General features: G+C 42.2%; 1 protein-coding gene across 1 annotated transcript in view; it reads right to left on the bottom strand.

The window, feature by feature from the left end:
- Positions 1-8,363: 8,363 nt before the first annotated feature.
- Positions 8,364-14,145, bottom strand: part of LOC145413644 (scavenger receptor cysteine-rich domain-containing protein DMBT1-like) — a 6,784-nt gene continuing 1,002 nt past the window's right edge. Inside the window, exons 2-4 of the mRNA XM_080283303.1 lie at positions 11,509-11,685; positions 9,440-9,565; positions 8,364-8,835 (exon numbers count right to left, since the gene is read on the bottom strand). Of these exons, the coding sequence (XP_080139429.1) occupies positions 8,616-8,835; positions 9,440-9,565; positions 11,509-11,675 (513 nt within the window). The 5' untranslated portion in view covers positions 11,676-11,685 and the 3' untranslated portion in view covers positions 8,364-8,615. The remainder of the gene's footprint in view (positions 8,836-9,439; positions 9,566-11,508; positions 11,686-14,145) is intronic.

The raw sequence follows: 14,145 nt of genomic DNA, 5'->3' as shown, positions 1-14,145 counted from the left end.
TTGTACAACCGTTGACTGTACCACCAGCGATTGATAGTATCATGCCTTCTCCAGAGAAAATTAAGAAAGCAGTTAATAGGTTGAAAAGAGGTAGAGCAGCTGGTGTTTGTGGCATCCCAGTGGAACAGACCAAAGCTGGGGATGAAGCCATGATCAGGGCATTACATGCAGTCATAGAAGCCATATGGCGGACTGGTGTCATTTCTGCTGACTGGACAAGGGATTTGGTCACCCCTATCTAGAAGGGGGAACGAGACCTGTGTGACTGTAGAAGCTACCGTGGTATTTGGTATTGCAGTGCTCAGTGTACCAGGCAGGGTTTTTGCCCACATTCTCCTGATGCGTATCCGGGACCCTTTGCTAAAGCTTCAGGGGCTTGAGCAGTCTGAATTTCACGCCCAAGAAGTCTGCACATGACTGCATCCTTGCTCTTCGAGTTCTCATGGAGAGCTACATTGAATATCGACAAGGTCTGGTTGCAGCCTGTGTGGATCTCAAGAAGGCATTTGATTCTGTAAATCAGGAGGTACGATGGGAATTCCTGGGACTCCATAGGATCCCCACAGGGATAATCCAACTGAATGTTGCCCTAATTTAAACAGTGAGAGTACTGTCCAGTGTGTAGGAGAAATATCCAATTTCTTTCCAGTAAGTTCTGGTGTAAGACAGGGACGTGTCTTTGTTCCTACACTTTTCAACACACGCATGGACTGGGTACTTGGCCGGGCTGTGAGCCGAAGTCACAGTGGGGTATCAAATGGAAATTTCAGAGTACCTGACCCTGGCCTGCTGATGATGCAGTTATCGTAGCAGAGACACTGGAGATACTATTGAATGCCCTCAAGGAATTTCACAAGAATGCGAAGCCAGTGTTATTAAAGGTCTCTTCGGCCGAGACCAATATCCAAACATTTGATGGCTTGTTGGATGAAGCAGTTTAGTCTGTCCAGGCATGTGATGAAAATGTGAAGGTCTTGGAAAGATTCATTTATCTTGGTAGGATGGGCAACGACATTTCTCATCAAATCGGTCAGGCCTACGGGAAACTGAATTCAGTCAACTCAGGTGTTTGTCGTTGCCGTTATTTGTGTAGAAGGACGAAAATTCTCATATTCAAGGCACTGGTGCTGCCTGTCTTACTCTGTAGCTGTGAGACATTGGCACTAAACAGTGGCTTGAAGTGGCAAATTGACTTCATTGGTACAGACCTCTTCCTAGAGATGAATAAAATGTTTTACCGTTACTTAAAACAATGGTGAAGAAAACGTCCTTGAAACTGAAAAGACGTCCTTGGGATGAAAGGGCTAACAACCAGTACCCTGACTATTTCCTTGTGGCTGATGCCAGCTGACTTTGTTGAATTCCGAGATGATAAAAATCGTCTGGTGTTAAATTGAATAAAATATTAGAGAAGCTGGCCATGAAGGGGTTAACCGTGGCAGCATCAACATTCAGGCCTGTGTGACTCACTATCTGCAGAGTAAAGTCGTGTGACGTTAGGTGCGAGAGAATATTAGAGTTGTCCCGACCATGAGAGTGTACATGTTGCCGGTATAAAACAAGGTAGTCAGTCAGTGGTGCAGGCAGGTCATTTGGACCCCTACAGCGCGACGGATCCCTCCTGTGTTAATAATAAATAAATAAATCCCTCCTGTGATAAAGATAAATGAATAAATAAATCTATGGTCTGAATGGATTAAGCCCTTCACTACGGTGGCCTGTTTTCCATTGTATTATCGCTGCCGCCCAGACCACTTTATTCAGGTTAGGAGAGTCGCCTGGCAGTAAAGGGTCTAGTGAGTCTGTATTTAGCTCGTCCAGTTTAAAAAGCTAAGCTGAATGAAATAGCCTTGTGTCGGCCATTATTAGAGAGAGAGAGAGAGAGAGAGAGAGAGAGAGAGAGAGAGAGAGAGAGAGAGAGAGTGTTCAGGCTGCACATCAGAACACCAAGCTACTCAAAGTGTTGTGTTTAATCACTGAATAATAATTATTGCTGCTTTACATCTTAACTCCTTCTGCCCGATTATGTACATTATATTTTATTCTTGTTACCACCAAACTATCTGACTCAGCTCATGATGGTTCTCTAGCAGTGATGGTGTTAATGAGAGCTGTGTGTAACCAATTTAACTCCGAGAGGATCTGTAGGAATGACGGGTTAATGAAGGTTATAACGAACATTTTAACTCACATGGACTTTCTAATAATAGATATTGATTAACGAAGGATGCCCTAACTCCCATCAGCTCGAAGATTCTTCCATGATATGACTAAAATCACTTAAAGTTTGCAAGATATTATATATATATATATATATATATATATATATATATATATATATATATATATATATATATATATATATTATATATATATATATATATATATATATATATATATATATATATATATATGTGTGTGTGTGTGTGTGTGTGTGTGTATACAGGTAAATATAGATAGATAGATAGATAGATATCATCATCATCATCATCCGGACCTCCTCTTTCCCACCCTAGGGGCAGGTGAGAATTTAGCAATGTCCAGACAGCACAAACTTGCCCAATCCAAATAGGCCACACTTCCATTCACTCATCATTCAAGCCCCCAAAATCCTGGCTCTACTGGATACGCCAAAAACATTCACCAGCGTTCTGCAGCTTCACACAAACGTATCCGGTTGAGTCAATCTGGACGCTGCCATGCTTACAAGGGGTGCCAAAATCCCTGATCATGCACTTCTCCTCACAACATTCATCCCAGCCAGCTCGATCTCTTGTCAATTCTCTACCACTTACCGACTTCAAAACCTCTCTTCCTCACACACTCATCCACCATATCTCTCCACCTTCTCCTTGGCCTACCTCGCCTCCTCCCTCCTTCCAAATTCGGCTCAGGTATACCTTTTTCACCTTGACTCATTGGTCATCCATTCTATCCACATGACACACTACCATCTCAGGACACTCTCTTCGATTTTTGGTTTCCACCCGACTTCCTCTCCCACTCCACGTCACTCCACACCTTTCACGAATCACACTATTTTCGTATCCTATCCACCCTCTGTACTCCACATACATTCCTCAGCAGTCCCATCTCCACTGCTCTTACTCTTGACTTTTCATTTTCGTGCCACACCATAGTCTCACACCCATATGTTAAAGTTGGCACTACCACTCCCTCATGTAAGCCTCTCAAGTACGGCAGCTGCAACACTCAAGCCTCTGTTTCTAATCAAGGCCTTCATTGCACCAGCTTCACTTTCTTCCCTTGTGTCACTCTCTAACTTTCGACTTCTTTTGCACATTTTCCTTTCTTTTCTATCTGTACCCAAGTATTTGAACTCTCTCTCTCTCTCACCAATTCCTAGTCTCTCTCCATTCACTGTGACATCACACTGGGAGTCACTCTTCTTTCACAATAACCATCACTTTACTCTTCTCTGACATTTACTCTCATGGCAGCGACGCTTACAGACATCAGCAAAACTCTGCACTAACCTACCAAGTTCTTGTCCAGTGCACCTGCATGCAGTACTGCATCATCAGCATACAACAAATTTGAGATATTCCATCCTATCACCATTCATTACCAACGCCATCCCTCTCTCCATTACTCGTGTTTTTACTTCTCTCATCACTCACCCCATCCATATATATATTGAGCAACCATGGGGACATCACACAACCTTGTCGCATGCGCCCACACCAATCGTGAACCATTCACTTTGATGCCCATTAACGCTCTTACACATGCTTTGGCTACCATCATAAAATCTCTTGACAGCACCTCGCAGCTTACCATCTACACCATACATGCGCAAAACTTTCCACAATCCCTCACTGCCTAGTTTGTCGTATGCTTTTTCCAGATCCATAAATGCCATAAACACCTTATGGTCCCTTTGTCACAAGCTCCTTCTCTGCTATCTGTCTCACTTGCAAATACTTGATCCACACATCCTCTGCCACTCCCAAAGCCACCCTGTTCATCACTCACTAGGACTTCTGATATCTCTCTTACTTTTGCTATAATAATTCTTCCATGTACCTTTACTGTCACACTCAATAAACTTATGCCACGATAATTTTTGCACTCACTTTGCTCGTCTTTTATTTTTGTACTAGGGTTACAACCACAGCCTTTTTTCCACTCTGCAGGCACAGTTTCACTCGTCCATGCCTTCTTACATATCTCCAACAAGCACTTCATTCCACTCTCTCCACTACACTTAACCCGCCCCATCCCAACCACACTTTTCCACCACCGACTCCCCCAATCCCGACCATTTTTGGAAAAAATTTTTTTGGCCCAAAAACCTCTGCTTTTGGTGAGAAACATCGAAAATTCATAGAGAAATCGCTCACCTGAGGTTTAAAATACTTTCGATACAGGTAGGAAGTACCTCCTTACCTACTGGGTTTTCTAACAGGCTGGCACCAAAGAAAACGAGTTCTGTGGGAGGATAACTATTTCACACTTTCACTCATAAACGGTATTTATTTATTTACTTCTGGTACGAATTTATATATAGTATGAGAGTATATTGGTTTTCAAGCAGTAATAGTAGGCATTATAAGCATTGTTTCACTCACTAACTCATCACCATACCTGACATTTTTTTTGCCACATTACTCTGATCATCATTTCTGACTGTTTCTTCCTCTAATGCTGTGTAAAGTTTGTCCTCCACATTGTCATTGGATTTGGGGAGTCACTCTGGCCCTGAATTTCATACCATGGCATGACATGGCTTTACTGCAGCCAGGTCACTGATAACAGGTGAATTGCTGAGACAATGGCGGACAGGGGGGGGGGAGGGGGTCATGGGGGGTAAGGCATTGTCCCGGCCGGGCATCTTGTGGAGGAAGGTGTCAACGTGTATACGTACCAAAAATCACTCAAGCGAAAAATTGAAAATTGTGCAAATTAGGGACCTTGCAATTGATTCGCGTTTATGTACGGCCGCACGGGATTGGCAGTGTGGACGTTAAGGAGAGGAAGATGTCGACGGGATCGCACAAGGGTTAAGCATCTCTGCATACACCTCGTCAACCCCAGCTGCTTTCCTATTTTTCAACCGCTTCACAGCACTCTTTGCCTGTGCGACTGTCACGTCTCCTGGCACTGCATTCCTTCTCTGCACAGCCCCCAAACCAATCATGTTTACAGCCGCTCTGCTCTCTCTGTTCCCATTCATCAGGCTTTCAACATATTCTTTCCATCTGGTCTTTATTTTATCTCCATATATATATATATATATATATAATATACGCCATGTGACTGTGGTGGTCAACCTGTTTCATCATTCCTATCTTTTGTGGGCCGCATTCTCGTTGGCTTTGGGTCTTTCGTAACATCTCTTTTTTGGTGATGTGTCTTGTATGCTACACTTGTCTGTTCGCTGGTGTTTTATTTACGCGGTTTTGTTATCAACCCAGAGTGTTATAAATGGCATTCATGAGAATACTGACTTACCATAGGCAGGAATGAACTGGTATGAATAAGGGGGGAAATCCCTTATTGTGGTTGCCACGCAACTGCAGAGAGTTGTATTTACTTTTACAGGGAAGAATTATCTCCATAATGCAAATGTACTCTTACGAATTCCGGGGTGGGAAGGCAGTTCTTTAGAGTTGAAGAACGTCAAGGCCAGGACCATAGAATGCCATGATTATGACCGAAAGATGAAATAGTTAAGACAAAAGAATGCTCAGGTCAAGACAGAATTATGTAACTTTTTTCTTACAGGCTTGGGCTCGTTATCTTCGGTTGCGTAATGTCAGTATTTCAATAATCGCATAATATCAAAGGTTGGACTGAAGAAAGCCAAGAATAGAAGTGATAAATGCCAGAGTTAGGATCGAAGCATGGAGTCTTTCTTCATTCCACACACACGCCATTGCCCTCTCATTCTGTCGTTTAAACACACCATTTTCCCTAACTTCAAAGCCTGCCACACTTATAGAAGGACATAAGACTGCTACACTGTTGGAGTATGTTGTGTCTCTCTCTAGTTGTGGTTCTAGGCTCATTTGAACATGAAGCCGTTGGACAGCAGGCAGTCCCCCATTCCTCTTGTCGGGGTACAAGGAGGGAGATGAGGGATATTTATAAAACCGGGAAGCTTCATAATCCAGTTACAGTATATTGGTGTCACAGTATGAAAGCATCCCTCACTAATGCCTCCCCACCTTAACAAGGCAAAGAACTTCTGTGATAGCTGCAACCGCCTGTACAGTATTCTAAAGGGGAAATGAATAGTTACTGACGTGGGGCAGCCCCAGGAGAGCCCTACGTGACTAACACTTGGGCCTCGTGCATTCTATAACTGTACAAAATTTATTTTCCTAGACATACCAGCGTTGCTCCTACCCCTGGGGAGCGAGAAAGTCTCACCATAGTAATTGTCTGGGCGAAGGTCTATCACTGTGCAAATATATATATATATATATATATATATATATATATATAAAATCCATTATGTATATTATGTTATGAAAAAGGTTGTAAGGAGAACAGGTGCAGGAATTAACTGGAAAGAAAATAAGAAGCTGATGGATTTGGACTATGCTGATGATATTGTACTGATTTGCGGAAGTATTTACGAGATGCAGAGGGTGCTTGATTATCTGGTGGAGGAAGGAGAAAAAGTTGGATGGGTAATAAATTGTGGAAAGACTGAAATTATTAATATGAACGTGGAGAACCAAATCGATTGTGTAATTGGGAATAATTTGGTGAAGAATGTAGAAAACTTTAAATATCTGGGAACAATTGTATCATCTAATGGATCATTAAACAATGAAATTGAGGAGAGGATTAGACGGGCTTGGCGATCTGTTGGAATGTTGGAAATCTGCTTGGAATAATAATGTTTTCGGTACATACTGAAGTGAAAATTTACAAGTCCATGGTTAGACCAATTTTAATTTTACGGGCATGAGTCATGGTACCACAGTACAATTTGCAACTTAGATCAGGAAGTATTGGGATTTGAAAATAAAATACTGAGAAGGATTCTTGGGGTAAAGTGGCAAGACAGAGTTGATACAAATGCAAGAGTAAAGGATATTACGAGAGTGGAACCAGTTAATGATTATGTGTGAGACTGTCTCGCTGGAAGTGGCTGGGAGCACATATACAGAAAAGAAGGTAGTTTTAATACAGGATGTGCCAGAGTGGACTGCTAGAGGAAGAAGAGGTAGAGGTAGGCCGAGGGAAACCTGGTTGAGGACAAAGAAAAAAGAAGCAGGAGAGGAGTGTTGGTGGGACCTGAAGGAGATGGCAAGAGACAAATATTGGTGGAGAGAGTTCATTGAGGCCCTATGCATCGCGTGGGGTGCCACAGGAAATGATTGATTGAATGATATAATATACCCTGTGGACCTATATATGACATTTCTCCTGCAGGTCACCCTCACATGAGTGCTGGGGATTCCAGCCCTGCCTGACACCTGATGCAGGTGGAGGTCTACCACAGTGCATTTTTTTTTTCCTTGGTTAAAAAATATGATCGTACATTCCAGCATTGACCAGGACCCCCATGGGCTGTTCCTTCGTGTGGGACAGACCACTGCGTAAAATTTGTTTTCATGGATAAAGTAATACACTCCCTATAGGCCTGGATCCCATCCTTCAAAAAAGGTACCGTAACTTAGTGAGTCAGTGAATAACACAGTTACAGACAAATACTTCAATTGGTCATTCCTTTGGGTGAGGCAAAAACAAAATATATCAACAAGAACTGTAGTCAACAGCGTAAAACTCTTAGGAATAATCCAGTATGGCTGCCAGCTCCACCTACTGACTTCATGAGTCGTGCCCGAGGATGTGATGTCATGGGTTCCACCGTATATCCAACCTCCTTGCACAGTCCAGTATCTCATATGTAGTCAATCCTGGTGATTCTGTGGGACAGCTCCCAGAGTGAATCTGATAAGACGGCGAGATGCACCAAGGAATAAAATGTAAACATCCTTGCCTGACATATTTATTTTTTTTTTCATGCCAGTTAGCTTCTCATCTGCCTCACTCGACATTGCGGCAAGAACAACCAGCATCCTTGATAAACATGTGGAGCTTTCGATGTTGTGGACAGTAATCAAAATCAGGTGTAGATCTCAGGAATGATAGAGAGCCAGCTTTGAGTCTTCACCACATTTGACTATTGTAGAAAACATTGAGTGCAGTTTCTCACTACCAATGCTACTAGTAAAAGTGATGTAAATATTCAGTTATTTGACTAATGCGCAGACCTAAGTGCTTGGTGTAAAATCCTGTGGTGGCCGAGTGCAAGATGTGTTATATGGCTTTATTTTCGTTGGCATAGGAGACTTCATTGTGCCTCTTCCTTAGCGATATATAGCCCACGTTACATCTTACATTCTCTTGTATGCTGTGTACGTATGTCTAACATCGACAACGTCTGTATCAGAAATATACAAGAGGATTATAAATGTGTGATGTGCAGTATATGTCGCCAAGAAAGAGGTGGTAAGAATATCTCCAAAGACAACAAGAATAATAGCCCTATATGCTCGGTTGCAGATTTAGCAGATAGGCGTGGTGGTTGTAGTAGTGGTGGTTGATGTAGTGGAGGTTGATGTAGTGCTGGTTCAAGAAGTGGTGGTTGAAGTAGTGGTGATTGGAGGACCGGTGGTTGTAGTAGTGGTGGTTGTAGTGGTGGTGGTTGGAGGAGGGGTGGTTGTAGGCTTGGCATAACACCGGATGTGGCAGCGGAATCCCTTAGCAGTGACCGCGCTGTTGGTTTCAAATGTGAGCCTGGTCCAGCCGGTGGAGGTTATGAGGCCGTCCGGGTTGTCAGTGCCGCACCTCCTGCACACCACAATGCACACAGGCAGTCAGTCCCGAGTTAAGCTGATTTATACACCTGTGGCATTGAAACCACTAACACCACCAACCTTTAATGAGACACCTTTCGTAAGTTATTAAGCATTGTCTAGAGTGTACTAAGTTAATGCATGATCATAGTGAGGGGGATAATAACATATATATATATATATATATATATATATATATATATATATATATATTAGTTTGTCCGACTCAGGGCATAGGCTTCACAGCCTGCTATCAAGGCCCAAGCAGTCCTCTTATACCATTCACCTCTACATGTCACCACTTCGGCGCTAACACCAACCGTCCATATTGAACACATGCTAGGGCTGTCTCATACTAGACTGGTGTATTGGCAATAGCGGTGGTATTTTTACATGTCGGCGGGTCTTCTGGTAGATCGGTAAAGTCTGATTTAATGAAATTCAAATCCTTCAGCTTCCCTGCCCCAGCCGGGATTTGAACCTGGGTCCGTTAGGACTGCAGGCCACCTCTCTACCGATTGAACCACGCGTTCCCCAATGGTATATTGTGTGTAATGTTAAAGGAGTGAATAACGATTTGTCTTACACTGCGTTATAGCATGCATGGGGAGGTGATGATGAGACGGTCAACAATGTAATCTGTTGAGGTCTCCAGCTCGAACGTAGGACAGATGAACTTCAGATAGTTGTCGGCTTCCTCGGCGCAAGTCACCTCCCACTGGCATCTGGGGGAAGAGGGGGGTTTGGGGGTTGGGTGGGGGCGGGTGCTTAACACTGGACCGCAACAGTCAAATTAACACCCCAACATCATACCACTGTCTGCTTCAGCTGTCTTCTGTTTCACTGTCTGACTTGTCCTCCTTCTACTCCCTCGCTAAATTTACTCTTTTTCAGGAGAGTTGTAGCTTGTTACACTTTGACAAAAAACAAGTCCACTCAGTCCGGCCTATGCACACCTCCACTAGACATCGGTCATCTGGCAGTTAGGGATAGGTATTCTAAGTGGCTTTTGGAGATTTCCTAAAATCTCTTTCTTGACAAATTATTTTGCGTACTTCACCCTCAGTATCTTTTCATATGTTACTGATGCAAACTGTGTCGCTAAATAGCATACGATAGTATTTTAAATTTGTAATACACAAAATAAATAGCTAAGCAAGACCTGCTGCAAAGCTTATGCAAACTTAGAATATGACCCCTTAGTTTAATAATCACTGTGTCCTTGTCCCTGACCTACTTTTACAAGAATTTAGGGGCACTTTCCAAGTTAGTCAGTGAAGCATTCACACTAATTTTCATCATGATCCTCAAATCAGTGTCTGTGTGATCTGGTGGACAAACAGAAAGTGTGATTGGAATGAAATTACTAACCTCAACCCTTTTATTGTGGCGGTGGTAGTTATCATCACCACTCATCAGCATCAGCATCACTATCATCCGGAACTCATTTTCCCAGGTTAAGATAGGGATATGTGGAATCCAAAAAGCATGGAAAGAGGACATCCAGTGATATGTGCCACACACTCCTCTACCTTACTTGCAAGGGAGAATGTTATAAACAGCAAATTAAGAAAACTACTACAGTCGCGGCGCACGACTCCTGAGGTTGTCATTGTTGTACCCTGGCAATCTACCATTCAAAATTGCGTCCGATTTATTAACATATTATAAAAGAATCATATTATTATGGACAAACATATTATATACAAGAATACTATTATACACAAACATATTATATACGAATCACATGCGTCTCACTATGATACACGAAATCAGACGCACTTTTGAATGGTAGGTTGCCAGGGCACTATAATGACATCCTCAGACTCGCGCGCCGCGGCTATAGTACCTCCCCATTGGTGCACATTTGCTTTAGCTGCATCCGCCACTGGATATTATACGGTACTGGATTAATTTACACAATCAGTCCACGACAGGAAAGAAAAAGTTTACAGCCATGGAAGTCAATATGAAAATAATAAAAGAGGGATAAAATCATCCTGTCAAGTTTTAGTTCTTGTTTCATATGACACAAGTCAGGGGTGACAAAAAAAAAAAAAAGGTATATATAGGGGTATATCTACGAGTATAATCATAAATTGTATTATAATAAAGCACACACACACACACACACACACACACACACACACACACACATGCGGATATTCACAAGGAAAATGTCCCGAGCGCTTTCGTGTATATGCATCTTCGTGGAGATCATTCTCTCTTGAGGATGTGAATACGCGAGAACGCTAGGGACGTTTTCGTGTTTCCTTTGTTCCTTGTGGATATCAGCATATATATGAATCATCCTGTAGCCAAGTAAGTTTATTTCCAGTCCTCGTCATTCTTTTCAAACGTTAAAAATCCAGTTTCTTGCTGCATTTTCAATAGCAATTTTGACAAGATTTTTGACAATTCTGATCAGTCTCCCTGTCAGCCCTAAATTTTATAGATTTCTTCTAGTGAAGGCATGATAGTATAGGAAGCACGACTAGTAAAATTTAGCTTCTAAAGGGACACTATATTTTAGTGCACTGTGGTGACATGAAGCAATGCAGGCAAGGAGAATGAGTGAAAAGTTCCAATTTCACTGCCTAAGTCGAGACTAAGGTTCAGCTAAACCATTTTTTTTTTTCTTTCAGAATTAAAGTCAGCGTCTTCCCACCTGTAGCTGTTAGTGTAATTCTGTGGGAAATTAGGAGACTGTACGGCGATCCTCTCTCCGGGCGACATGGATATGGCACCGCAGACTTCAGTTACCAGTTGGCGGGACTCAGGGACTGCACCTGCTACCGCCACCACCACCGCCATCACCACCCATGAGCTCATCATTGTCGTCACTCTAACATGGTAATGCACGGTATGTTAAAAGTAATCAGTACAATAAATTAGTACTTCGTAGAAAAGTCAGTTTGATATCCGGTAACTACCACTCCCAGATGTTAACATATGTTCCCTCTCCATATGTTCATATGTGTATTTATGTAACGTTACAATTCATTCCAGCATTCCATAAACCCACCAAGACAGCATTTAACTTGCGCACAATAAAGAGATGATGAAAGTTAATAAATGAGAGCAGGATTTCAGAGAAATAAGATTATTTCTCTCGGCCTTTTATCTCTGCCATACAGGAAGATATGGACAACTCAACTTACGTACTGCTTACTTCATAAATGATCATTGATGGGTTAAATTTGATCATTAATTTGAGCTGTTGACTAAGAGACAAAAAACAGGACACACACCGCAAACAGTAACACAAAATCTAAACAACAGATAGCAATATATCACTGGCGGCCAGTTATCAGATTTCTACCGTTTCCTTTGATTCCGACTAAGAAGTCCACAGTCCTCGTCGTCCCACGACCAGTGACAAGCTGCAGCACAGAAGGCAGTGAGCGTAACTTTATTTGTCCTTTCCAGAATCAATATATGTATCAATGGATATATTTGGTACCCTTGCCGAATTAACAGGGCCACTCAATGTGATTTAGGTGGTAGACCACACACTTTGCAAACCCAACAGGCTAAGTTTGGAGAATCCTTGAATTATGCCTGCCTTTAGACATCTACTCTTTATTCAGGCCGTCCTCAGTGATTGTACTTTAGAGATGCTTATTGCTAAGACAAGATCTAAAGAGTAGCGCACCTTTTGAGGAGTTTCAGCCCTTGCAGTGGACAGTCATAAACTGACCGCAGTAATTATGATGACTGATAGCACTCGTCCCAGTCAAATATGAGTACCGTATTCTATGTATATCGACTGATGTCAATACACAAGTGGTGGCATGTTTGGTGGTTCAGAGAATGCTGGAAAACACTAGTGACAGAGGAATTGACATTAATATTATATAAAACACTTCAGAATGAACAGAAATGCAACAAACTGGAGAGAGAGAGAGAGAGAGAGAGAGAGAGAGAGAGAGAGAGAGAGAGAGAGAGAGGGGGGGAGAGAGGGAGGGAGGGAGGGAAAGAGAGAGAGGGAGAGCTTTAGGCATATACAGTAATATGTTTTTATGTATTCACTTTTCTAAATCTTTATATAATATAAGTTAAATGTAATCAGATTATGTTTAATGTAATGGTCGTAAAGAGAAGCTGCAGACAACGAAGCCTATTATTGACATATTCCAGTTCATCTTGCAACTCAGTGACTACCAGTATGCGTTCACTATAGTTCTTTCACAATAACTTGAAGCAGATGTTCATCCTTTTGTAACTTATTTTGCGAAGCTCAGCGAGAGAAAAAGATAATACTATGGCTTTACATCCATCCCATGGCATTTCTCAGTGATCAGCATTATATTTTAGTGCCAATCTATTGTTATAACTCAAGATTCAAGATGGGGAGATTGCAGTGTTAGACCAGGTTAACGTAAAACAAGAATAGTCAGAGGCTCAACCTCCCTCTCGTGGCTTCATTGTGTAGTGTCTGTCTGTCTCCACAGCGTAACATTCTGCCGCTGTCTGTCTGTCTTTCTGTCTGTCCCAGCATCATCAACATCACAGTCAGTTTCATCCCTTTAGTATTAATCGTGTGTTTGAAGATCCTATGTGTTTACTCTTCTTCATTTTGAAGCTGCTCACGACTTCGCCCGGCCTGAACACCTTTCTCTTCTTCTGACAGTCACTCCTAATACCTGCACCTCTACCTGTCGGATTTTTGGCTGGTTTCATAGGCATCACAGTTAAGTCGTTTGTACTCCTATCCGTGTCTCAGGTATTTCAGCATTTGTTAAACCTACCATATGTTATCACTTTTGTCTGGGTGGTACTGAATTAACACAATCTACGGTTAAATTCAGTAAATAATCTTTCCTTAGGACTGTTTCCTTTACTGTATTCTACTTGCAACATTAGTTTTACCTCACGCTTACTGAGTGTTAGGTAGTGACACCACTGGTGATTATGATTACAGACATAAGTTTTAATCAACCTGTCATGTTAATGATGGAAGTTATGATTATGCTGACATAGTTACGTCCACCAAGGAGGTTATGTTTTACCCCGCGTTGTTTTGTTGGTTTGTTTGTATGTTGGTAGGTTTGCTCATGTTACAAGCGGATTTTGATGAAAGTTTGTGGAAAGGTGGGCCATGGGCCAAGGAACAAATGATTAGATTTTGGGCTGGATCCGGGTCCAGATCTGGAGTATCCCACTCAGTATCTCCAAAAGGTCTCAATGAATTTCAATTAAACTTTATGGAAAGGTGGGCCATGGACCAAGAAAGAACTGATTACATTTGGGGGCGGATCCGGATCCGGATCCTACATACACGGCCTCGGATCTGATCCTTTTC

This window comes from Coenobita brevimanus, chromosome 97 (genome assembly GCF_032717465.1).
Source record: "Coenobita brevimanus isolate Jiangsu-jjx chromosome 97, ASM3271746v2, whole genome shotgun sequence".
Lineage (NCBI taxonomy): Eukaryota > Metazoa > Arthropoda > Malacostraca > Decapoda > Coenobitidae > Coenobita > Coenobita brevimanus.
Note: the sequence above shows the minus strand (reverse complement) of the source record. Positions and strands in the feature narration are given on the sequence as shown.